The following is a 26,983-nucleotide window of genomic DNA, read 5'->3' as shown; positions in this document are numbered from 1 at the left end:
CGCAGATGAAGGAAAACTGAGATCTTCAGTCTCTTTTCTGCCACAGTAAAAAGTACTCACGTCATGATGTGGGTCTCAACTCCTGCCTCCACCAATGCCCCATCCACAAAGAGAGGTAGCAACGTGAAACCGTATCTGCTCCAGGAGTGGCCCTCATCAAAACTCACCCTGAGGCAGAAACAAATACATGGAAGACACAGCTGAAAATAGAGTTGCAGTCTTTGACCACCTTATTTTACGTTATCAAAGTTTCCTATCTGGCAATGTGGATTAACAATACTTAATCTACAACATCTCCCTATATTATAAGATTTGATCAAAATTGCTTTTACCAGAACAGGCAGAAGGGATCCAAACCTATAGAAATATTTCAGCACATTAGACTTGAGGAAACACACACACACACACACACACGTGTGTGTGTGTGCATGTGCACAAAAGGTCTCAGCAGACAGAGTGTCGCATTTCAAATACTAAGAATGAAACCGAAGGTTCAATTTAGAGTACAATCAATTCAGCCCTTGGAGTTTCTGACACAGATAAATTGAGGAGTGTGGGTGTGCCCTATAGGAAGGGTGTATGTGTGTCTTTCAAATCAAACTTCAAGAAAAGCAATTTCCTATATTCTCGGAATGGATGTTGAGACTATTCCACCTTCCAATGTCACTTAGAAGGCTTGTAGGCATGGCTAGTGTGTGTCTGCGCTACTATGAGAAGATGTCCCGTTCCCTCATTTGTCCAAGGATAAAAGACAAGCCTGGTCCTCTGTGTATACTGAACACACACCTCTTTAAAGGATGCTCCTAGCAATTCCACGTGCTTGCTTCCCTCTCCTTCTTGATAATATCAAGGACCTCACTACACCTCGATTTAAGCAGAAAGCACAGCCCAAAGTTGTGTCCTTGTCTTCTTCATCCTCAAGGATCCTTCTTGTCCTGTCGCGTTTCTAAATCTTCTCTACATACAAAATACTTTGAGCCCCTCCTACGTATGGGCCTTCTCCTATATTCAGGATTTTAATCTCTCAGAGGTTAGGAAACATGACCATTTTATTCTTTGAATGACCCCTTGACACCTCACATATGAATCTTGGTTACATGCTTCTTTCTTTCTGCTATACGTCATTTCAGAAAATGTCTCTGACTCTTACGAACTGTGATCACTCTGAAGACAAGGACTCTCCCATTCATTTTCATCGCCCTGATACTCATCAGGGCTACGGAAGCGCTAGACTGGCAGATGCAGAGAGGAGGGGAGGAATGTGAAAGGCCTCTTTCAGAGCATCCACTCAGTTTCTGCAGTATGATTTTAATTGACTTCCATACATTGGTTCTAGGAATTACCTTCTCCATGAACAAAAAGTCACTCCATCCCGTCTGTATTTACTTTTTAATCTCTCTCTCTCCCACTGTTACTCCCTCTGTGTTCCTATCTTATTTTTCCGAAATACACAGATTAAAAATAGTGCTGGGGACAATACTCTAACCTATCTAGGGCAGTCAGTCTGACAACAATGTTTAGGTTGATGGTATACCTTGATCCACAGTCATTAAAAAAAAAGAGAGAGAGATCACACTGTTAAGAAGCTTTTGTGAATTCCTAAATTATCATCCTCTGTTTTGAACTTTAAGGGCTCAGTTAATTCAGCCTTTTTAAAGATTAAGTTGAAAGCTAAGTTAGTGCAGAGGAAGGTGGGGAGACCTGAACCACTGTGAAAATAGCATTAGTCCAGATTCCTTGCTTTTGTAGCTCAGAAATTCCTATAATAATAAAGGTTGTTTTAGAAATTCCCATAGGCACTAACTAGTTGTCTCTGTCTAGTAGGTCCAGGGGTTAAGGAAAAATATCTTAGGCTTTATTATTTTTCCTTTTCAAGCCTTTTTGTTGATATGACTCTAAACAGATCAGTTGCTATTTCCACAGAATAATGCCAACATGAGCGCAAGGCCTCTCTCCTTGCTTCACCAAGAATTTCCTCACTGATAAAGATTAGTTAGCAACAGGTACAGAGCAGGCTCCAGTGGATGCCACAGGTATCTTGAGATGAGAGGTGCCCTCTTTTCATGTATCCCCCAGCAGGGCATAGGGGCAGCTATTTTTACTTCATACAGAGAAGACACCGTGAGGCAGATGATGAGGTCACATCATACTTTTCAGAATCAAGGCGGAAGTTTCCAGACAAAGCTAAGTGAAAGTGATGAGAGAAACCATAGAAGATTAGAGGCTCGCTGTAGGGAGTAATCTCCATGGAAGGATGTCTCCCAGGTAGAGGGAAGAATGGCGTAGCAGCACACACCTAAAGACAAGCCCAGAAATGACATGCAGCCTAGGCATGTAGGGTGCAAGGATGCCAGAACGGAAGCAAGTGCACTGATTCCAGAGGCACAGTGAGAATGGAGTCGAGTGACACTCACTTATGACTGAGGGGATTCTTGGGAGGCCACAATTCTGCCGTGTGGGTATTTCCAGAGAAGAGTGTCTCTAACACTAGGCTGTTTCAGGCAGAAACAGATATAACAAAATCTAAGCCCTGAAAGAAACTTTAGGAAACACAATAAAAATCTTAATATCTTTGCTATAAGAATGTAGGGCCTGGAATGTAAATCCGAGATGGTTGGGACTTTGTAAATACTCAGAGATAACTGTACAGAATCCCAGCCCCAAGGGCATCTCATTTGCTTCCTTATGTCAATAGCTCATTAATGTCTATGCCAAGGAAATTGGGAATCCTATAGTAAGTCTATAGGTGAAATTGAAACCAGTAAGATTGCCAATAGTCAAGAAGAAAGTAAAATTCTGAATGACCTCTAAATAATGGCAATACAGGAAAACAGAGAGAAAATGAAATGAGTTCCCGGATAAAATAGCCCATGTTTCTCATGTGCCTGAGCTATTTGTGTCCTCAGTCACAACAGCACAGCAGTACTCCAGAGACGAGAGTAAGGGAACAACGGGCCTTTCATCAGGCTGTGTCCTCAGTCATAAGACCTCACCAGTATCTCCAGAGACGAGAGAAGGGAATGGCTCTACCACCAGTGGAAATTGTAGTTAATTTGAGGAGACAAACAATGTGACAGCAAACTGACACACAAAAAGTCCTGATAATGCAGACTGATTTGTTAGTAACTAAAAGTACTAGCCCTAGGCAGGGGTATCAGTGGAGATGTGAGATGACAATAAAGAAGAAGATATGCAGACTCAAAGGGGAGGGTACGACAGAGGAAACATCCACTGTGAAGTGGACCTGATCTCTGGGCACAGAGATGATCAATAGTTAGAGCAGAACGGAAAGTTGAAGTAGAGTTGGCAGATAGCGCAGAATTCTGTCACAGAGGACTTTGTCTTCAGATGAAATATGAAAGATATGACGGGATCCAAACTTTAAAAGACAAATTTTATGTCTGTGTGGTGAATAGATTGTCAGAACCCTAAGTGGACGGAATTAGAAGAATGGAAAGACCGCATAAGAAATGGTTACTAAAGGTTACTATGGAGAACAGACACACACACACAGAAAAAAAGGTTTTAGATATTTTTAGAGGTGAAGGCAATAGCATTTGGTGATGAGATATATACAGTGTGAATAAACATAATTAAGAAGTTATGGAAGATATCATTGATGGTATTTCAACAATCAAGGAAGAGAAGTGGAGAGTGCAGAAGACACAGGGATTTAGTTTGCCATTTTCAGTTTTGGTCCACGTCTAGATGCTTTAGAGTCTTCCATGTTGTGTCAGCATCAAGAAGAACTCTGGATAGATGGATCTGGCTTTCTGACGAGGGTCGTGATTTATAAGGTAGGGTCAACTTAAAAGTAGAATATTTAGAGACTGGAGAGATGTCTCAGTACTTAAGACCATTGGCTGCTCTTCCATAAGACATTTCAATTCCCAGTGCCCAAAGGGAGCTCACAACCATCTGTAATTCCAGCTTCAAGGGATCTTCTGTACTTTTCTGGCTTCCTTAAGTACCAGGCACACATATGAAATGTAGACATATATGCAGGCAAAATACCCATACATATAAAATGAAATAATAGAATAATGAAAATAGGATGTGGAAAGGAAAAAAAAGTAGTACATTCAAAGAAAGGGTAAGATTAACCAGTGAGATAATAAGTTCAGACAAAAGGGATTGCATCCCTTGTCAATCACAAGTTAAGTATTCTCTGAATGGTAACACTTCAAAAGCTGGTCAAGCCACAAAGCCTAAAAAGTGCCTCTAGGCTGCATGAACGATGAAGGAAACAATCCCTCTGCTATATCTTAAACACGGTGCTCAGTTCCAATCCCAGTTCCTTTTACTTTAAAGACCTGCCGATTAGTGTGATTTGAAGTGAAAGACAAACTGGCCTGGAAACAGATTACATAAATTTTAGACAGCACGGGTAAGAAAAGAAAAGAGAACAGAGACTGAATTAATTATCATTTCATTTCAACTTATTCTTTTAGTGAGGAGGTTTCCACATATTAGAAAGAATATCTTGACTATTCACTACAAAAACAAAAAAGATAATGTCCATGAATGGATTTGGAGAGCATGTCGTTAGCTACATGGACGTATCAGTTTTTAAAACTGCAGAGAGAAATAGGGAACACACTTTTCTGTCCCACTGATGCTACTGAAAAGAAGTGTCTAATGGTCACACTCCAAGTGCAAGTTCTCATGCACACTGCTCTCTTCCACAGTGTGTTCCTGTTCCTATGGTTCTGCTGGATGCATATAACAAGCAATTGATGAATATGTGTGGAGCAAATGAACAAACTGGTAATATTTTCTTGAGTTGCAGATTTAGATATTCATGGAAACCTATAATGGCTAGGAAAAAATAGCTGGATGTCCTTCCAATTGCACAATCCTAAAATTGCATGTACTTGAATTCAATGTGCAAAAACCCTAAGTCAGTTCATTGTTGCTCAGTGTTAAGAACATTTTTTCCTAACAACTAAAGTCATGGTAGAAGATAAGAACTCTATATTGAGTATACTAAGTGGTTTCCACTTTTTTTTTTTATTATCCTGGCATGTTGCATCTCTTAAGGTGTCACAAAATGGTCTGCTAGAAAAGACATTATGCTAGACTATACGACTTCTCGGGTCTTTCAGTTTGTGTGTCTCTGACTTTATAGTATTGACATGAGAGGAAGAATAGAATATTCCAAAAATAACCCAAGTTCTTTCAAAATGACCAGCACAGCATTAGAAGCAGAATAGTCGATGAGAATCTGTGTTCTTTCCTTGCCTTCCACTGCAGATGTGGGAGGTACTGTGCTGGCCACCAGGAAGTTCTTCCGAGCAATGCATGCAATGCTCCTTTCAGAGGTGTGCACGGGGTACAACTATTGTTCTCATGGAAATGTTTCTCTGAACAAACAAGGTACTGGTATCCAAGTCATGTATAGATGAACAAAAGAACACAGAAAAGGTGATGTTTCCCTTTTTCGTTCCAAGAACATCAAAGGGAAACAGGACAGTCTGTCAGAGCTCAGCAAATCATCGCACCTCAGCCCACCTGTCACTCAGGCAATCTCTCCCTTGTGAGCTTTCCCTGGAAGACTGCATTCGGTGGGACTCTGTTGCTCAGTTCCCTCTAGTATTTCTAAGGCACAGCGGCAATACTTGGTGGAGGGCTTACCTAAAATAGCACTTAGGCTCCAATCTCTGTTCATCCAAAGCAACATGCTCACAGATGAATGGGTCAATCTGTATACTATTTTGTCTTCATGCTCATATAGCTACCAATCCTTCCCATTTGTTGGAAACAGCATGCCTTGTTAGCCTAGCTATAGTTTCCCTAGTTTTTCAATTATGACTCCTATTTTCTCTGCAAAGCAATGTAGCTATTACTTAAGTCTGAGAACCTCTACACCCTTGGGTAATGTTGTGTAAGCTAACGCTTTTCATTTATGCAAGTGCGCACACATGCATCTGTATGGAAAATAATGTCCGTCTGAGATCCATAAGAGAAAATGATAATGAGGCAACTACTTAATCTTTCTTCTTCTTAAAATATGCCATTTCTTTTAGCCTTGGAGTTTTCAGCTTAATTAGAATCTACTAGTAACGAAGGAACTGTATTTGAGTTTCAAAAGCTTGAAAGAGGCAAAAATTAGTCAACCGTTTTATAAGAAAACATTGATGATCATGGCATGGTCGAGTCATTACAAAACACTCCCATAGCCTTCAAGAAAACACACAAAGGACAATTTCTGAATGAATTCATTATTTGCTGTAGTAATTTCTCAGGCACATTCAATAGCTGGCATTTATCTACTTGCAAGTGCAAATTATTCCTTTTCTCCTGAGAACTATATTGATGGACAGGCGTAAACAGAAATCTTCATCCCTGTCTAAGTTCAGGAAACATTACTATCAACATCCTTTAAATGCAGACAATACTATCTTCAATGCTTAGATTAAAAATAATGTTTAATATTTTTAAGTTAGAAGAGGTAAACAAACTATCAACTTTACAAGAGGAAATTCAATAAGAATATAATTATTTTGTAGGCTCTACAAATTTTCACATATTTTATTTTAAAAAAAATGAATTTGGCATGTGGTATTTATGGAATGTGCATGGTGCTTGATTTATTTCATACTAGATATTAACAAATTCATGGTTATTAGCATATCTTCCACAGTAGACTTCTACCATTTATTTATGGTGAATACACTTGGTTTTCTACACTTGAAGTATAATGCTACTATTAATACTACATTCAACTTGATAACCTCAGATTTTTATTGAAGATTTTGAGTGATGATAGTTGCTCTTGACTACAGATCCTAAAGTGGATTCTCAGCAATTTTTTTTTTTCCTAACTTGGGCATTTTCCTCCAGGACTGCCAAGACAAGGTGTTCCTTTAAGAGTAAGTGCGGCTCTAGACTGAAACCGTGACAGCTCAGATTGCATGGTCAAATGCAAGGAAGGGTGAATTTCCGGTTTTGTGTTTGTTTTTAGTTGAAAACAGATTCTCTCCTCATAGGATATATCCTGATTATAGCTTCCCCTCCCTCTGCTCCCCCCAGTTTCTCCCCACCACACCCACCTCTCCAGATCCACTGCTTTTCTGTCTCTCATTAGAAAAGAACAGGCTTCTAAGAGAAAACAACCAAACAAGTTGAAATCCTCTCAAATCTCTTGGTGCCATGCTCCCCTTACAGCCCATGGAGGCTGACTTTCTTCTGATCCATCGGAAAGCAAACAATAAACTCTTCCGAGTCTCAGCACCAGGAAAGTTCTCTGCAGGAAGCTCTCAAAAGCGGTAAGAAGCACACAGACCTAATCCCATAGTCAAAGATAAAGAGAGGAGTGAGATGGGCAGGCACAGGCTACACTTGCTACTTTCTTCTCTGGAGACTTGAAGGAAAGGAATAAGCTAATCTGTTTGTCTGTGGGGAATTTGCCAACTCAGATTGAGATGGTTCCTAAAACCTAATGACAGAGCCAAGAAACAATGCGTCATTTGGTTAAAAAATAAATGAGTTTTAAGACTTACTTTCTTCTTTGTTGGTACAAGTCTCGCTCCCTCCTTAAAAGGCAATTCTTCCTTCCACAGACTGAAATGGGCCTTGAAAATGAAAGGGACCACCTGCCAGCTCAACCATAACACCTTGAAGTGACATTTAGGTTCTTTGCAACCCTGTCTCCATTTACATGCTCCCACCCTTGGCTCCAATACAGTTTTCTGAGTACTCTGTACATTGCTGAATTCTAGCCTCAGGTCAGAGTTTTTACTTTCACTAGCATGCCTCAGACGACTTCTTCCTGGAACTCGTTGCATCCTTCCTCTAAACATCATCTCCGTGCCACCTGCTGCAGGAAGACCTTGTTCAGCATCACACAGTCGGCATCTTCTAACACACACTGCTTTGGGTTAATCTAAAATCTTTGTGCTGGCTTTCATCTGCCATAGGGCTGGAACCGCGTTACAACCCTCTTTGTGCTCCTCACAGTACCTAAAGCATTAGCAGTCAACACACAGGAGCTCCACTGGCACATCCAATTAACTCCTGGACACTAATACTTTGAGTAAAGTATTTGATATAGCTGTGTTTTAAAGTTACTATTTTGGTAATTTTTTAAAAATCCACATATTTAGGGTTGGGCTGAATGATTTGGTGGAGCTATTTAGGACAGGGCCTAAAATGTAACATTCTGTCAACAAATCCAGACTATTATTTAACAGGAAATGGATAATAAATAATTACATTGAGAATTTTCTCAAGTTCTCCCTTAGGCTAGTATAGCCATTTTCTTGAAAGAAATTCCTTATGACTTTAAAGATTATTTACATAACCTTCTTGTAAAATAATATGTTAGCAAATGTAACTATTTTACCTTGTGCTAATGAGGCTCTAAGAGACTGACAACATTTTAGCATGTTTCAGCCTAACAGTGACAATTCTATAGTTTTGAAACAGACAAACTGAGAAAAGTCTTTATCAAGGTAGCTGAAGATAGGACATGGTATCAGGATATCAGCTCTCTCTCAGATGACAACCAGAAGCTTTCCACTAAAATTCTCATTCCAAGTGTTGGTCTTATTGGTAATTAAGGGCCTGCTAAAAGCTGGGATCCAGCTTTTTCCCCACTGTGAATGCTTTCATCTGCACTTTAGCTAGCCTCACCTACAAATAACTATTTAATAGAACATGAAGCCTGAAATTCTTTCTCTTTGAGGTATTTGCATACAAAAAAACTCATCTATCTTTTGTCAAGAACTTAAATCATGACATAAATCCCTCAAGATATATTCTTACTCCGATCCCTTTCCTCATGAAGGAACTAGCCTGTAGGCTCTGAGCTCCATTACATATTTGATTTGCTGGGACGAACAGTCTGAACTGTTTTGATTTCATCTCATTGTTTATCATTCATTTGTTTGTTCATTCATTTATAAATGTTACAAACTGTTCTTATTCCACTTGTATTTTAAATGTGCTCTGACAATGACCTCCTAAGACACTTAGTTCCTTTGTGGTTTTACTCAACAGATCTGAGCTGCCTAAAGAATCATCACCTCTCTCTTTAGCATTCATGAAGACATATTCTCAGGGGTTTCTCCCTTCTTGGCTATTTCTCTTTCATCAACTCTAATGGAGTCCCTGGTTGTCTTCATTCATTTCCCAGACTCTCTTATAGTATTAAGCCTACACCATGTCTTTAACTACTCCCAAGTTCCTTATAGCTGCAAATCTGGGCTATCAGCCCAGGTTACACCCTTTATTTTTTTTTGTTTTCTTTTTTTTTATTTTTCCTTTCTTTTAAAAATTTCCATCTCCTCCCCTCCTCCTCCCCCTTCCCTCCCCTCCCTCCCTCCCATACCCCCACTCCGCCCCTCTCCAAGCCAAAGAGCCATTAGGGTTCCCTTCACTATGTTAAGTCCAAGGTCCTCCCAGCTCCCCCTAAGTTCAGGAAGGTGAGCAACCAAACTGACAAGGCTCACAGTACACCCTTTATTTTTAAATGAATATCCATGAGACCTATAGGTCATCAATAATGGGACAGTCATGGAATCATAAAATGAACTTATTTAGAGCTGATCTCAGGAGCTGCTAACGTGAACCTAACCATCCCTATAATTTCCATCTCTCATATATGGATTCTAAGTCAAGGCTGCCTGGCTTGTTGATCCTTCTATTCTTTTCTATGTAGAAGAAGGGGCTGCGGGCTGCTTCCCGCCACCCGGCTAGCTTTACACCAGAAATAATTACACCGAAACTGTACTCGTTTAAACACTGCCTGGCCCATTAGTTTCAGCCTCTTATTGGATAATTCTCATATTTTGCTTTGACCCATATTTAGTAATCTGTGTAGCACCATGAGGTGGTGTCTTACTGGGAAGGATCTTAGCCTGTGTCCATCTCGGAGAGGAGAGCTATGGCATCTGCCTGAGGCGTCTGCCTGACTCTGCTTTCTTTCTCCCACAATTTTTTTCTGTCTACTCCGCCTACCTAATTTTCTGTCTTATTAAAGGGCCAAGGCAGTTTCTTTATTAACCAATGAAAGTAACACATAGACAGATGACCCTCCTCCATCATTTCTGTCTTTCCTGACTGCTTATTTTGCTGCCTATGAGGTAGATGATATAAAGATATTGAAAAAGTGGGCTGCTGACAATGGGTGAGGAAATGGAGAATGCAAAACCACTCAGAATAACATTCCCCAACCTTCTCGGCTCAAGAGCTGTTCATTAAAAGGGTAGGGAGCTGTCCTTACCACAAGTGCCTGACTGGCAGAGGTGTGTGTTTCATGGCCACGAGGGCGCCACCCCAGTCTAGGAACCAGACATTGTACTCTTCATCAAAAATCTGGAACAAGAACAATAACAGCAATCACAGCGATGCCTTACATTTGCAGTGCTTAACAGTTTGCAGTCTTTCATATGCACGGTTTTGTTTAGATTCTAATGTTTTCAGGGGCTCTAGCAGACAGTTGACAAGTATTATCTGCATTTATTAGGCGAGAAACTGGACTCATGGAGAACAAACAGCTCTCCCTATCCCACTCAAATGACATATTCAGGACCTTTCCCACTAGCCATTAAAATCAATATGCTACATGAAGGCGAGGTGATATGGTGCATGCTCAACTAGCTAACCCTTCCCCCCAAAAAGAGTGTGGTTTCAAAGAGATGTTCCTATCTTTGCATCTTTATACTTTTCTGATCTCTGTTTCTTTGCTGTTTTAACATTTATTTGTCAAGGGCTAAAAAGAGAACTTCTCCAGAGCCTAGAACAATGGAACATTTGGACATAGTCACTACTTCCTAGAATCTTCTACAGGTTGGAAGAAGATCCAGCTTTGGGTGCCCATCAACTACTTTTTATAAACATCATTATAATATCGTCTTCCTGGGCCTTAAGACAAATCAGTACCTGGGTTATTTATTTATCCTAATCTTATTAAACTATCCATTTACTGGTCCACTGATTCAATGAGCCATATATCCATCTTTTCATAGATATTTATTAAGCCAGCAAAAATACAAGAGTCTCAAAAAAGATGTTTTCAAATCTAGTTCCACATATATCAAAGTGTATGGTTTCTATGGTTCTAGCTTGAAGCAGGGATAGTATTTATTCAACAAAGATACCCAAGTTCAGAATTCATGAGGAAAACAGACATTCAGAATTCTTCAAGTACTTAACTCTGGTGCTGGCTCATGTGACCGAGATACAGGGGTTAGGATGGTGACTTGGAGAATTTACTAGAAGAGGGCAAGCAGGGGTTGGCAGATGGAAAAGGGCAATGAGTAGGAATATCGTGATCTCCTGCATATATGCTCAAATGAACACAGTGAAGAAGTAAGCTTCTCAGTCCTAAAACTCCTATTTCTTATTCTTCACATTTATCTTTTCAGTAAAAACAAAACAAAACAAAACAAAATCCCAAAAGAAATCAACAAAAACTGCCCTACTAATGTCCACTCTTAGCACGCAAAGAACTTAAGGTTGTAATTCATGTATGCTCCAAACATGATGGAGAGTCTGCTTTCCAGTCAGTGAGTGGCTCTGGGACAAGCCATGTAATAACAGGGCTGCAGGACTGAAGCCAGGGAGGAGCAGAAAGTGGTATTCAAACTTCCACCTTGATACTGTCACCCAGCTGTCAACTCTTCCTCTGGCAGGCATTGGCATAAAAGGTAAAGCTTGGGCAGTTAGAGAAACAGGGGGAAGAGAGATGGTAAAGGTGTATGGAAGGCACGCAGCATTGGATTCCTGGACAGCTGACATTTTTCTTTAGGTTCTTGGACAACAATTGTTCTTTAAACTGGAGAAGTTTGTTCTTCAGCTCCAGACCTCTTTAAGCCCTTGCAATAAATTATCTTACATTTTGAAAGTTGACACAAACTCCTATGTCTGTTCCCTAGTCACTCGATTACAGCCTTTGGAGCAAGATTTGTCATAGTCTTCGTTGTCCCCTGTGAAGTACTTAAAATAGAGGTTGCATCTGTTAAGTGCCTGGTAACTGTTTCAGTGGTGGTGGCAGTGACAGAGATGATAATACTGGTGGTGGTGATGCCAGACTTTATTTGGCCATCCAAGTTGGAATTTGACTGGCACAACAGCTAATGGTGAATTCACCTGTATTAAGACATTCAGAGCCTTTCCTTTTTCTTCCCCAGTAGAAATCTTATTCTTATTAAGACTTAGTAAGGTATCACCTCTAATTATTCATTCTTTCCAGTTTTCCCAGTAGAACCAACTCTTTACTCTTCTTTCTTTCCTTGATAAGACCAGTAAAATAATAAAATCACCCTAAACTATATTTCATTTTATGTGAAATTATTTTCTTCATTTAAGCTTTGAACCCCTTAGAAGGAAGGAATGTCAAATCTTGAGGTTCTTACCTGATAGCTTGTGGACATCAACTATGTATGCATTGACTAATATAGTAGTCGCATAATAAGACAAAATTCAGCTCGAACTCAGCATACATCAAATACACAATGGCTGTGTGGGACATTGCTATTACCACTGCAAGTACTATTGCTTGCAACACTGAATCGATTTTTCTTTTAGACATATATGTATTAAGCTGTCTCATGTTTACTGATGGCTGGGTCTATACAATTCTCAAATTATCATTGACTTCCATGCCTCTTCTGGTTTCAACATTCTAATCTTTTCCCTTTTAGATAAAGAAGCAGATCGAGAACACTGATGAGGGAGAATTGCTTGCCAAGATTCCTTGGCACACTAATGACAGAAACAGCTTCATCAATGTATTCCCGGGAACCAGAACAACATTGAGTATCCAGAGCCTGTTACATACATATTGCTGAAGAGATGCCATAACCATCCAGAGCAAGTATAGGTTTTCCTCTTGCAGGCCCAGGTATCTTCTCACCCACCATTACCCCTCTAGACTGCCTGCTAGACCCAGTACCGGAGAGCTAGTCAAATATTTCTTGACTACAAAGTCATAAGGAGTCTAAGAATCCACAGGAATGGAAGATGTTAGCAGAGTTTACTCCGAATGTCTCCCCTTTCCCCTGAATCATCACACTTACCTGTCTCCATGTGTTGCCCCCATCAGAGGAGATGAACACACCAATGTCTGTATAGGAGAGTTCTGAGCCAATGTTGCCTGAAACATAAGCAGATCATTTGGAACTGTCAGGCGGTTTACATTTTAAGTGTGTTCATGGTTGGAGGAGGAGCGTCAGAGTAAAGGTTCCCCAAAGGATGCTTACAGTTTATTTGTATACACTCTTTCTTGAGGTCACCTAAAAATAAAAACCCAACAGGGGAAGAAAAACTCATTATGAGAAAAGTAAGTGAACAGTAGGGCACAAATGCATCTTTAGATGTTGGGCCCAGGGACTGAATATTGATGAACTCACTCACTCTCACTACCCACGCTGTGTCTGATAGATACAGCCTGGAGTGCAGTGAAGAAGGCAAGAGCAGGAGACTATGCATAAGTATAGAGGATGGCAACAGAGATCTCCTACTCAAGTATAACATTAGCCTAAGGAAAGCAAGTAGTGTGAGTGTGTGTGTGTGTGTGTGTGTGTGTGTGTGTGTGTGTGTGTGGTGAGAGACTTATCTCTTCACAGACTGCCTTGATAGTACTGGAATGCAGTGGGTTAAAAAAGGGAAGGAAGGTACATGTGGGAGACGAAAGTGGCAGGGATATAAAGGAGGAACGGGAAAGAGGAAGTATAGATTTGATTAAAATATATTATATAGTTATGAAATTATCAAGCAATAAGAAGGATGTTTAAATATGAGGGAGCTCATTGGGAATAAGGGCTTCATGAAGGGGGGATGGTAATGACAGAGGGTAATGGGGAGGAAAAGTAACCAAAATATGACAGACATGTTTAAAATTGGCATAATAAAATTCAAAACCTTCAAAAAGAAGTGAAATTATACAAGAAAAAAAAGATAGTTGGGACAGAAGAGATGATCCAAATAGTTAATTAAATAACTCACTGCCAAGCCTTATATACTGAATTTGATCCCCAAGAGCTACTGATGGAAGGAGAAGAAACTTCCTCAAATTGTTTTCTGACTGCCACACACACACACACACACACACACACACTTGTGACTTGAGTGCATACACATGCAAACACAGATACACAAAATAAACAGATATAAAAAATAGTAAGATACTTTTACTTTGCTTTTATTTCCCTAGCATTACTAATGGATAGTCTCCTCATAGATGCTACACCAATGCTCCACACACAATACTCTATATATAATCGTGGAATGACTGCCTGTGTAAATAAAAAACTGAATGATGTTCCTAGGTTAATGTGCACTTGGAGACATCTTAAAAATGAAGAAGGCATCCTGCACATGTAGAGTTTATCATATTGGTTGATTTTTTTCATTAAACATAGCAAGGAGGGAATGTTAGCGCCCACACATCTGTAACCTAAATAAGAGCACAATAAAAATGCAATAATGAAAATGTTAATTGAGCTCCTGACATTTAATACTTCAAAATGAGAAATTAAAGCTGGCTACGGCTTGTCAAGCTCCCATCAGCATCAAGGAGCACACAGCTAGCCAACTTGTTTTGACACCCAGGCTTCCAAAAATAACCCCAGTGCCTAGGGCTCGGAAAGGAGAGGGGAGGAGATCCGAGAGCCACTATAGATATCTGTTTGGAAATTCATCTCTTCAGGTATAGTACTAAGGGAAAACAGCCAAAATAAAAAATACGACAAATAAGGTTGTGAAGATCAGGCCCCATGGTTGCTACCCGGAGAACTGTGGTAGAAAGGATTTGGAAGCCATCTGCGCTCTCAAGAAAATAAAGTGTGGTAATCCATTAGATATTTTAGTAATGTCTACTAAAGAAAACAGGACCGAGGGAAAGGTAGAGCTAGCTACCTATTTGCCATCCCCAGCATGGTCCCTTGGAATCTACTCTACTGCCTCTTAACCTCCTTAGACGTTGGCTCTGACACTGTCAGCCTTTCTTCCAAAGCTTCACCCTGCTGATTGGGCAGTTTGGTGGTAGTAAGAAGCCCACCTCATAGAGTCTGTATTCAGAAGTATCTTTCATCATCTGAAGGATACCCTGAGAAATACACAGCTAATCACAGGAACCAGAAACTAGGTTCCCAGATCGAGAAACGGGGTAGAACTTTTCCAATATGAGCTTATTCTGGACCATGTTCGTCAGTCTTTTTATTTTTGTAAATTATTTATCTACTTATTTTAGCTTCCCCTCGTCTCTTCCTGTTTCTTTCCCCCACCTCCCTTCCATCCCCACCCCAAATCTATTTCTCCTCTGTCTTCATTCAGAAAGGAGCAGGCCTCCCATGGGAATCAACAAAGTATGGCATATAAAGTTGAAGCAGGAGCAAGTTCCTCCCCCTTGCATTAAGGCTGGACAAAGTGTCTTGCCACAGGGAATTGGTTCCCAAGAGCCAGTTTATCCATTAGGGACAGGTCCTGCTCCCACTGCTAGGGGCTCCATAAAAGACCAAGTAAACAACTGTCATCCAGATGCAAAGGGCCTAGGATAGTCCCATGCCTGTTTCCTAGTTGTTGGTCCAGAGTCTCTGAGCTTCCACAAGCTTTCTCTGTGGGTTTCCCATCAGGACCTTGAAGCCCTTTGCTCATATAATCCCTCCTCCCTCTCTTCAGCTGCACTCCCAGAACTCAGCCCAGTGCTTGGCTGTGGATCTATGCATATGTTTCCATCAGTTACTGGATGAAGGCTCCATGATGACAATTAGGGTACTCAGCAATCTGATCACAGGAGAAGGCCAGTTCAGGCACTCTCTCCACTATTGCTAGAAGTCTTAACTGGGGTTGTCCTTGTGGATTCCTGGGAGCTTCCCTGGCACCAGGTTTCTCCCTAACCCCATAAAGTTCCCCTCTATCAAGATGTCTCTTTCATTCCTCTCCCACTCCCAGTCTTTCAGCATCTTGGTAGGCAACTGTAACAGGAAAAACGTGGGTAATGTTGTCTGTGAAGGACAATCTGACTAAAGTTTTCCCTGGCTAAGTAGAAGGAAGGTTAGGTAGAGCATCCTGGAAGGTAGGGCAGCTGTGCTGCCTGAGGGGCATCCAGGAAGCAGGAATGGGGTGTGAGACAGGAAATAAGGGTTTCTTACCAACAGTTTGCAAACAGACAAGGTTCTATAGGGGCATAAATATAAGGAAGATATCTGAAGGACACTCCCCTCATCTTGCACAATAATGACTTCCCTATTATTTTCCTGAGGGAAAATTATCTCCCACAGAAACCAGGCCAGCAAAATAAGCTGGGCACGAGGAAGTAGAAGTCGGGATGCTAGTTCAAAAATCTTGTCATCTATATCTTAGCTCTCCTGATGCTCCATGGCTGGCAAGAAGCCTCAGGAGTTTGTGGGGAAGGGAAGGTAATTGGTAAATTATGGAAACATGACTAAATATTCAAAGGTAAATATTTAATTTCTGAATGTCTGCTAACTTATTAAAGACATAACATTAGACTAACTTAGAAGTGTGTGTGATCAACACCATCTCACCTACTCTGAGTATTTTTTCTAGTCTTATAAGAGTGGTCTGTTCTTGAAATATCTTCCTAAGGAAGATAACAAGTTCTGTTTTATAGATGAGGACATGAAGCTCAGATTGCATCAGTTGAGTTGAGCTTAGAGAGCTGGATGACAGCGTTCCTGGACTTCACTGCATGCATAATGTATGCATATAATTATGGCTCCCATTGGAGGAGAAAAACTTCCTTCTTCTGATGCAAGAACAGCTTTAATGTCAAGGATACAGGGTGATGAGGGTGATAATAGGTGTCTTATGCAGAGCAGCCAATATGTCCTGAGTGTTTGGAAGCATTTGAAATTCATTCCTTCATGCAGCCCCGCAATTCAGCTCTGTTACCATCATCGTCCCCACTTTGCCAATCACAACACAAAAGTTCAGTGTTTGAGCAATACCAGGCTATCATCAGAAGCATCTGAGCAATGTCCACTTTTATGACTGACCACTCTTTCCCTGTATAGCATCTGCTTTAGCATTTGGGTTTCTGTAGACTTTGATGAGAGGCAGATAGGTTAACGGTCCCTGAGCTTTAGAAACTACCTCATGTGGACTATGGGTGTGAGTATTACTCTCCAAGCTAGGGACAGAATGAAAGAACCGACGCTCATCTCACTGTCTGGTGCTGCTGCAAAGAACAGTGTTACTCAGTCATGCTGGATCTTGTTCACCTTATTGAAGAGAAGCTGTCTGTGATAGCAGCAAGCTGTAGCGGCTGTCAGGATGATTAAAGCACTTGAAGGCTGTTAGTGACTGTAAGTTCATTGGATTGGAGCTTTGGAGATAGAATCCATGTCTAGAACATGGGGATCCAGATACAAGTGTTGGATTGGTGGAGGAACACTGTATCCTCGGAAAGTCACAGTGAATTTATCTGCTTTCATGGGGGGGGGGGGGGGGCTACCTGCCAGCAGAGCTGTAAATTCTAGGATTAGAAGGTGGTCTTGCTTTATGTCAACAATGTATTCCTGAAAAGGTGTACTCAAATCAAACGCATGCTAATCAAGGCACATCCCCCAGATTTTCACCTGCGAGCCGCTTCATCGTCGCTTCTGATTGACGTTCAGTGGACAGTGGCTCCAACAATGCAACCTGAAGTTTTGCCGCCCTTCCCCCCCAGGCTCTCTGCCAAGCGCTTAATCACGTGTAAACAAACCTTCACCTGTGCCAGAGACCTCCTGATTAAAAAGAGCTCTGGGGTGAAAGCCTCTGAAGAGGATCTTCTGTGGGAAGAGAAAACGGCCCCTCCTGCTATTTGGAGAGCTGGGAAGTTCTTACTGCATGCTTTTTCAGACTGAGAATTCCCGGCTGCACTCTCTCTGATCAGTCAGCGGACTCTGACAGGAAGGCTAGCCTTTCACTAGCTTCAGAGGACCGCTCTGGGACTGGGGGCAGGAAGAATCAACCTAGAAGCTAAGCCTGTCTAAGGCTCTTTGGAAGCTAGTTTTTGATGAAGAGCTTTGAGGACAGAGGAATCTTGCTCATTTTCTGGGGACAAACCTTAGCCAGGGAACATTCCTTACCTGTGGCCACCACAAGTCCGGGGGCTGTGTCCTTGCTAGAGATTCTTCCAGAGGAATATGGGTTTTCAGAGAGCTGCAGATGAAGGTGTAAGGAACAGAAGGGCTAAAACAAAGAAGAAAATCATTTCATTCCAGGGAAGTCCGGTCATACCCTCACCTCTGCAACAGAGGAGGGGCTTGCCGAAGGAATCGTCTAGGAACAGCAACTGTTTGGATCCTGAACTTCAGACCCATCTGTCTGATGGACCCAGTATCTCACATTAGAAGTTGCCCCAAGTATCACTCACAATTTCTTTCTCTATTGCTCTCATTCAATATCAAATGCCTTCTTCCATTTTCTGCAGTCAATTTAGCCTTCAAGGTCTAATTCATGGTTAGCTTTAAGAGGTCCCTCATTCTTTCTTTAACAAAAGGTGACAAATGTCCTTCCCAATCGGTTGGTAACCATAAAATTCTGCTTATTAGCGCTCTAAGGGACAACCAGGGAGAATGAAGGGAGGAAGCTGCATGATGTAGTCCAGGTCCTCAACTAGTTTCTTAAGCTGTAGTCTAATTCTATGTATTTGTATATTTTGATCCTGCATATAATTATACTTAAAATAATTTAAGACATTACTGAAAATTCACTGGACACTGAACTATTTTCCATACCTTTTCTTATGCCCAGTATAAAAGGGGTGTGGGAATATATAGAGCTAATTCTACGGAATGAAAAGAGCTATGGTAAAAGACACGCTGAGCTACAGAGAAAATTAGGGGAAGAGAGTAAGACGAAGCCATCACTGAGATTTAGCAGCAAACGGAGAATAAATCAACAACGTTTCTGTGAACTGTTCCAGTGGGTAGGCAGCCATTTGTGTGGCACCCTTCGTATCCAAACCAAAGCCACAGCAAACACTGAAGACACTAAAGTGAGGAACTGGTCTTAAAATTATAACATGGTGGTGGCTCTGCCTGACCTAGACTTGACTACATCTCTAGACTTTAACACAGTGTCTAGAAGGCACCTGGCTGATGCATCCCTTTGCATACATGGCAGAAGACTGAGGATAAACACAGTCTCATATGTGAGATCTTACGATGGCTTCCTGTGTAAGCATTTACTAACAGGGAGCTGATGGCTGTATTATTACTATTTATCTTTCTTCACTACTTTAAGTTGAGGTGCCGTGGGGCAGAGACATCATCTTACAACATCATGTCCTCCACACTGCCTGCCTCAATATTCTGCATAGCAAGGACCCTCAAAAGCTAAAAGGTTAACTGGTCATCTTCTGTAGACAATCCTTTTTGAGCATCCTGGGTTTTCAAAGTAATCTTTGCTTACTCTGACATCTGTTCAGCACTGAACAAACTAGCAGTTAACAGATGGGTTAGCCCTACTGAGTGCTGTCTGGGGCCATTACTAATAAGTGCAGGCTCATTCTCCACTTCTTCATTTTATCATCAGCTGTAAGACATTGCCTGTTCTAAATGAAAACCCATGCAATCACGGAGTGTTCAATACAGTTGCTGTAGTGGTCTGTTCTTCCAACATTGCATCATGATCAAGTTCTTAAGACATAATACTGGAAGGACACTTTGAAGCAGTATCCCCAGGGAAGCAGCCTGCCCTGGGAACTCCATGTGGGATGTGATAACTGACCAGTAAGCAGTGCACTGGGCTTCCTCTCAGGTCCACATCTGGAGCTTGGAGTAGTCGCCAGTCCCTGCCTTTGTTGTAAGTGATGTACGTCTTCACCTGGTCATCCACCTTCTTGTTTGCCAGGAATATGCCCTTGATACCTGCTACCTAGGAAAAGGGTGAGAGATGGAGAACCACGTTGGGCAAAACCGACGGTAGCCTTGGAGAAACCCTGAAAGAATCACCAGCATCTTCCACCAGGTATGAGGGGTACAGAAGAAGAAAAGGAACACAGTAAGAAATGTCATATTCCCCAAGGTCCCTGTTCACCTTTGCACCCTACATCAAATTCCTACACACACACCCCTTACCCATCAGATTTCCCCCACTTTGCCTGTCTTTGTTCTTTGTTCTGTAGAATATTATCTTTAATTAATTATTAGCAGTCTCCCTGATAACGACCAAAGGATTGACCCCTTCCAGAGGCAGCTGGTTTGACATCACCAAGAGAGCACCCTTTGTGGGGGCAGCTCACTTTGCCTTTTAGAAATAGGGCAGACATTATGCGGCTGATGTTTCAGCACTGAGAGCTGATATCAGTGCATGCCTCTAGCTCACTCTATGACTTTGGGTAATTCACATATTATCTTTAGATGACTTTAAAATTGGTGGTTTCTCTTCTTTTCCCTAGTTGGCTGACAAAGGTCCTCTGAGATAATGCATGGCTCTTGCCAGAGTTCCTAATGTACTGGGACTTTGATGCCCTTGGTATTTTGAAGGAATAAAGAGCACAACAGTAAAACAAGTAGCTGGAGTTGATTCATCAATTACATGCACCCTAGGCTAAGTACAAATTCCACTTAAACTGCCGCTATACATGCTGGAAAGGCGAACAGATTCTTAAAATGACAATGTCCTGTAACAGAAAAAGATTCTTATAATTATCAGCACATTCCAAAGATAAAACATAAAGAAGCTGCGAGTGTGTGCGATAAATAAGATAGTGTGTATTAAAAACAAAACAGTTTTGTATGGGGGGTGTGCTGTGTGCTGCATATGTGCATCCAAGTGAGAGCTGTATACACATACACACATTCACACACACGCACACACACACACACACACGCACACACACACACACATTCCACACTGTTGAATGGCAGGATTGCTGAATTATTTTGATTGTCAACTGGACTGTATTTAGCATCCCTGTGGAAAGACACCTCTGAGTATTTGTTTGAGAGTGTTTCCAAAAGATTTAAGAGAGGAAGGAAGTTCCATCCTGAACAGAAGGCTGTGCCATTCCATGGACTGGGGACCATGAATAAAAAGGAGGAAGCTAGCTTATCATTATTCATCTATCTCTTCTTCCAGACAAGAGACACAATGTGACCAGCCACTTCGCCCCTCTGCTGCTCTGACTTGCCCACTGTGAAGTACAATACCCTCAAACTCTGTGCCAACATAAGCCATTCCTTCAAATTACATTTGCTAGGTATTAGTTACACCAACAAGAAAAGTAACTAACACATCCAACAATACTGATGTGCTGAAGTTCTAATTTCACTTATCCGCCATTCTCCAAGGATCATAGTTAATTGAAATTCACTACAGCTCTGAAGGAACACCAGTGGGAGGAAAGGAGAAGTTTCACAGAGGCGGGTTGGGTTTTTTTTTTCCCTTTTCTTGGCTTCTACAAAATGACATACTTTAGTTGATGAACTAAGGGCTTTTTTTTTAGTTCATTTTTGTAGTAACCTGGCTGGCCTTGGAGAATGCCAACTCAAATAAGACAAACAAAAGAGCCTCACACAAATGGAGAGGGGATGTCCGGAGGACACTAGAATCATCAGGGAAGGGCAGCGTCAGAGGAAGTTCACAATGAGTCAGTGATGGACGGCACCCATGACTGGACTCCAACCTTGAGCAGGATGAAGTGGGGAGAGAAATGGCAACAGGATGATGGGCTCCATGTGCAGGTGGCATGGGTCCCTAGCGGTCCTCTTCCTGTCTCAACAGCTTCTGGGTAGCATATTTCAGAAATGCTCAGATCTCATACCCGCCCAGGCAGCCTGGGAATATTTTTAAGGCTCGTTTCATTTATTTATTTGTATGTGTATGATAGATTATGGGTGGGAGTGTGTGATAAGCCCAAAAAGGGCACCAGATCCTTTGAAACCTGGATTGTAGATAATTTCTTGAGGACTGCGTTATTATTTTGTACTAAGATTTGAAGTATTATCCTCAGGACTGCACAACACCTCTCTAGCCTCTAGACTTTAAGCTTGTTCTTTAAAGTCCACTGCAAAATGTACTGATTAAACCTGGCTACCTTGCATTCCCCCAGAGAACGAAATTTTGCTTTATGCCCTGTAAGTACTCCTACTAAAGGAAAGCCTTTTCTGGTGTTCTCTTTGGCCACAGAGCTGGTACCATCATTGCTAGTCTGCGAGAAAACTCCGTCTTAAATCAATTACCCTCTGGCAACTCACGCTCAGGACCTTAGTGCCTCCTATTTCCTAGAAGAAAATCAGCAGTTCTGACTCTGGTTCCAGGACCACCCATTCCTGTGAAGTGTCTGTGACATCTTTGCATGCAGAGAGGTGTGTGAAAACACACAGGAAAAGCACGTGAAACAAACAGAATGTGCTTATTCCATTTCCCCCATGAGAGCACCACCCATCACCAGGACTGGCAATTTCTACGAGTCACACAAAAATTCTCAGTCAAAACCATGAGACTGGAGACCAAAAGTTAGAGTAAAAGAGATATTTTCATGGAAATCTCTTGAAGTAGCCCTGAATGTGTTCCCTGCAGCAGGACACAATGCCACAGCCATCTCCCTAGGGTCCTGAAACCCCACAGCCCATGCCATTTGTGTGGCAATGGCTCACAGTCTGCACATCATTTTGGGGATGATTCTCGGCATCGTGTCTTGTATGAAGAAATGGACATCAGTTTGAAGAACACTTAGCCACTGTGGTTTTTTTTTTTTTTTCAGGACAATAACTTTCAATGTTTGGTTGCAACCCAACTTATAAATATATTCATTCTACATCCGAATAATCATGTCCACATCTATTTGTTTGGAGACATAGGTGTGGACACTTCTGTGACACGAGGGGACCCTCAGCACTTCTTAGGCTCCCTGCATGGAGTATAATAGAATTAAGAAATGAGATACATGTTTCTGTTCTTCATCTGAGAAGCCACTTAGCGTCCCATTAGCTTTAAATGTTGTTTTCTCCCATCGTAGGAGGAAATCGTTAGTGTGGCTGCGGCTGGCGTTCTTGGAAGTCGACTGAGAAGCATGGGATGGTGCCCACAGAAAGGGACAAGTGTCGGCTGTAGCACAGCTTTATTCTTTGTGTATAACATGATCACCATCTTAAAGATTACCACAGCTAGGTAGCCATGGCAACTAATTGAGAACAACACAAAAAATAGCTAGGTGTATTGCGATGTTAACAGCCTACAGACAAACCCTGGTAAGAAGAGAAGAAAAGGGTCACAAGACAATCAGCTAGGACAGCAGCATGATTCTTTTCCACGCTCCCATACGTGCAAGTGACCTTGGAAGATGCTGCGGTGCATAAGAAGTGAAAGGCTGACTCCATAATGCTGTGATGGAGTGGAGCTTTGTGCTGATGCAACTGTTTCAGGGGATCACTTCTGCTCCTGGAAGTAACCTTTCACCAGGGCTGGAAACACGCCAGTTCTCCAAGTTGGAGCTTGGTGAACTCTTATGTTTGATGCCGTATCTGGGTTGAACACACATTTGGTTTCATCACCCCAGGAAAAGTTAATGCAATAGGATCAGGCTGGCAAGGCTCACTTTCCCTCTGGGAATCAGACTGAAGTGCAGAGGAACAGTATAGCAGGTACCTTGGCAGATCATGGTATCCAGGTGGTATGGTCATCTGCTGGTCATGTCCCTAGGACTGAGGGCAAGGAAACTAGGGATCTGCTGAGAAAAAGCAATTAGCATGATCTGCCGTGGGCTGTCCTTAGTATCAGAGCTACTTCTTAAGAAGGGGCTGACCAAGGTCAGTGCAGGAAAACAGTCCCTGTGGCGTTTATAAGCAGCTGTCCATCTGGACCAGGAATGGTCACTGAAGGTTATAACAGCAGATAGGATGGGGGGAGGCACTAGACACAGGTAAAGCCAAGAAATATCAATTAATAGGTAGAAAAATGGGACACTGGGGCTCACTCAAAGTGTTACAGTTTATCTGTCCTTGTATAGGGAGTTCAGAAGTTACTACAGAAATGAAAAAAAAAAAAAAGATCCTCCAATGATACGTCATCCAGGCTGTAATCAGAGCGGTTAAATGCATGTGAGCATACACACGTGCGCGCGCGCACACGGACACACCTTACAATACCTAGTACTGAAGAATGTATGAACCAATGACGACACTCAGGCTCTCAAAATGAACTGCCACTTTAAAAACACTTGGATGGATTTTCATGAACATATATTTATATTTAATTTGCCAAACCTACCTTTAAGTGTTTACTCATGCATGAAAACTTAAAGGTAATGTTCACGTGGATCTTTATAGATGTTAATCACAATCACACAAAACCGGAAGCGATCTAATTGCTCTTCAACTGATGAAGAATAACTGGAGCACCCTCACAGAATGGAATGCTACTCGGCAATAAACATGAACATTCGCTGATGCACTTCACAGTGGGTGCTGATGCACTTCAGGTGACTGTCAGGTGCATTCTTCTAAGACAAAGGAAGCCCGACTCTGGTGTTTACATGTTATAGTCCAGCAAGTATTATTCTACAAAAGGCAAGCAAGCCTAGAAGTCAAGTAGATGTTTCTCGGTGGTAAACGTTGGTACAAGGGTTGAGTATGTTCCAAAGGGCATTGAAGAGAAGACTAGGGAATGAATTTCTCCCACATCTTGGTGGTGATGTTAGTTATACAACTGCATGTACCCATCAAAACCCACAGAACCATATCCCAAAGAGCATATGTTTTATTGCATATAAATCATGCCTCTTTTCTAAAAACTATAAAAAGCACCAAGTTTAGAGAGAAAGTCTGAGATGTCAGCCAGACAAACATGGATTCTTTCAAATGTAACATCAAGGTGTCCTAGTTGTGTGATGTGCGCTAAGCCATTCATTTCTATGCCACCCTGTAATTTTATATTCACCTTAGGGAACAATGCCTATCATAAAGGGAAACAAATAACACTGTGTCTGTGATTTCGGTCTGCAAGACCCACTCTGGGAGCCACTGACTCCACATGGTTCCTAGGAGTGCAGTAGCTGGGTAGCTAGTGAGAGTAAGAGACTGCTTGCATTTTAGTTAGTTTTAGTCAATGGTAATTTGAGTTGATAATCAATTTGGCTACTGGCCCAGTTTATTCATATGTATGTCACTCTCCATCACCTATAATACAAATTATGAAATATAATTACATATCAACTACTTCTGGTTTTAAAAAGTACATGATTTGACGTGGGTTGTAAGTAACCTGGAGTTTTCAGACTCGGTATGAAAATTATAAAATTTCTCATGAGTACTTTTTATCTTGAGTATATGCAAAGCAAATATTTTGGATACATATTTCCTGAGATTGAATGCATTTCTACAACTAACTTTACCTGCTCATTTTTTATTTTAAAAAATTTTATCATAATAATTTTGAAGTCTATTTATAGCTTTTGGGTTATGTCTTTGGAGACCAGATCTCATTATGTAGCCTGGCTGGCCTGGAGCTTTCTATGTAGATCAGACTTGCCTTAGACTCACAGGTATAGGCCTCCCTCCCAAAGACTGGATTTGAAGGTGTCACCACCATGCCAGGTTATCAGTTATGCATTTATTATAGTTATGGTGCTGGTCTAAGGCACAGCTGCTACTCCTATTTTATTATAAGGAGTCATAAGTTGAATACTTAATATCTGGGGAACATCAAAAAAGATTCATCAGACCAAGAACTCTTAGCACAACTATTGGTGTTGGAATGGATATTTGTGGGATTATTTTATCATTTATTAGTGGAGAATAACTAAATGGAAATGTAGTTCATTTCTAGGAATATGAAAAATCTAGAATACTAGACTGTAGGAAAAATTGTTCAAATATAAGTAAAATCACTCTCAAAATATTGCATTCAACTGGTTCGTTGTGAACAGCAGCCTTGTTAAAGGACTGGGCTGCTGGCACCTTGCAGGAGAAACTCATGTTTATCTTACCATCAAATACTATTTTCTCCTCCACACAACTATAGCAACGGAAATATTGTACTTTGAAGTTAGAATGAGATAATAATTTTAGCAAGAGAACTTCTACAGCTACAGATTACCACACCTGATGAGTCCTCAAAATTGTGTCAGCCCTTTCTGGTGAGAGGAAATTCAGTAGAGTTGGCTACTACCATCTCCAAGGGACCTTGGTGCAAGACTGTGGTCTTTACCCTGGTAGGATCACCTATATTTGTCGAGTAGATTGTCCTTACACATCAGGCCTCTTGTGACTGGACAACACACATTTGGTTCAAGTGTATATATTTAGTTGGATTAAACATGAAATTTACTGCTTTCCCCATCTGCATTACTCAAGGGCACTTGAAGTCCAAAAGAAATATACTCTCTTTGCTAACTGGCCATATGGTTCCCATTCTCACTATCTGTGTATAAGAATCTCCAGTGAAGAAGGTTAAATCCTAATGACCCCTGGAGACCAATTAAATCGAGCTTTATCTGCAAACCACAGAATGTATCTCTGGGTGCAAAACAGCACCATCCATTAAAACTCTTCAATATGGTCATGGTCTAGATAATGTCAGGCTCCAATTTATTCACTTATTATTAAATGCCTTCTAGAATCTGAAACCTAATCAATTATCGAATTCTCACCCATGTCCCTGACAAGCATTATTCTGTACAATTAGGATGGTTAACACACTTTATCAGAAATGTAACCTGTCTGTCTAGCCCTTGGTTCATACCATTCTTAACATTTGGGATGGAACAAAGTTCACCACTACTTCCTCCAGAGTGTACTGGTGGGACTGATTAGAAAATGGGCCACTCTAGGAAAAAGAACCAGGCATACACAGCTCATCATGATCTCCCTTGTTTTGGGATCTGCCTGAACAACTTATATATGCTTGCTGTACCTCACTGCTGCTCAGAGTCACACTTGCAGAGAAGAATGTTTAATTGACTATTTATTCCTAGGACTAAATAATGAGAGCAATTCTGGGATACATTCTCTTTTATAACAATTACAGTAATAAGTCACAACACAATCTCAAAAATAAGCATACAAAAAGCCATGTATGACGT

General features: G+C 41.3%; 1 protein-coding gene across 1 annotated transcript in view; it reads right to left on the bottom strand.

Annotated features, from left to right (window-relative positions):
- Sorcs3 (sortilin related VPS10 domain containing receptor 3) overlaps positions 1 to 26,983 on the bottom strand; it is a 628,415-nt gene that overhangs the window by 76,703 nt on the left and 524,729 nt on the right. Inside the window, exons 10-14 of the mRNA XM_038331480.1 lie at positions 19,687 to 19,833; positions 18,042 to 18,144; positions 13,023 to 13,099; positions 10,226 to 10,317; positions 61 to 168 (exon numbers count right to left, since the gene is read on the bottom strand). Of these exons, the coding sequence (XP_038187408.1) occupies positions 61 to 168; positions 10,226 to 10,317; positions 13,023 to 13,099; positions 18,042 to 18,144; positions 19,687 to 19,833 (527 nt within the window). The remainder of the gene's footprint in view (positions 1 to 60; positions 169 to 10,225; positions 10,318 to 13,022; positions 13,100 to 18,041; positions 18,145 to 19,686; positions 19,834 to 26,983) is intronic.

The sequence above is a fragment of the Arvicola amphibius genome, chromosome 1 (genome assembly GCF_903992535.2).
Source record: "Arvicola amphibius chromosome 1, mArvAmp1.2, whole genome shotgun sequence".
NCBI lineage: Eukaryota > Metazoa > Chordata > Mammalia > Rodentia > Cricetidae > Arvicola > Arvicola amphibius.
This window is presented reverse-complemented; position numbering and strand designations above follow the sequence as displayed.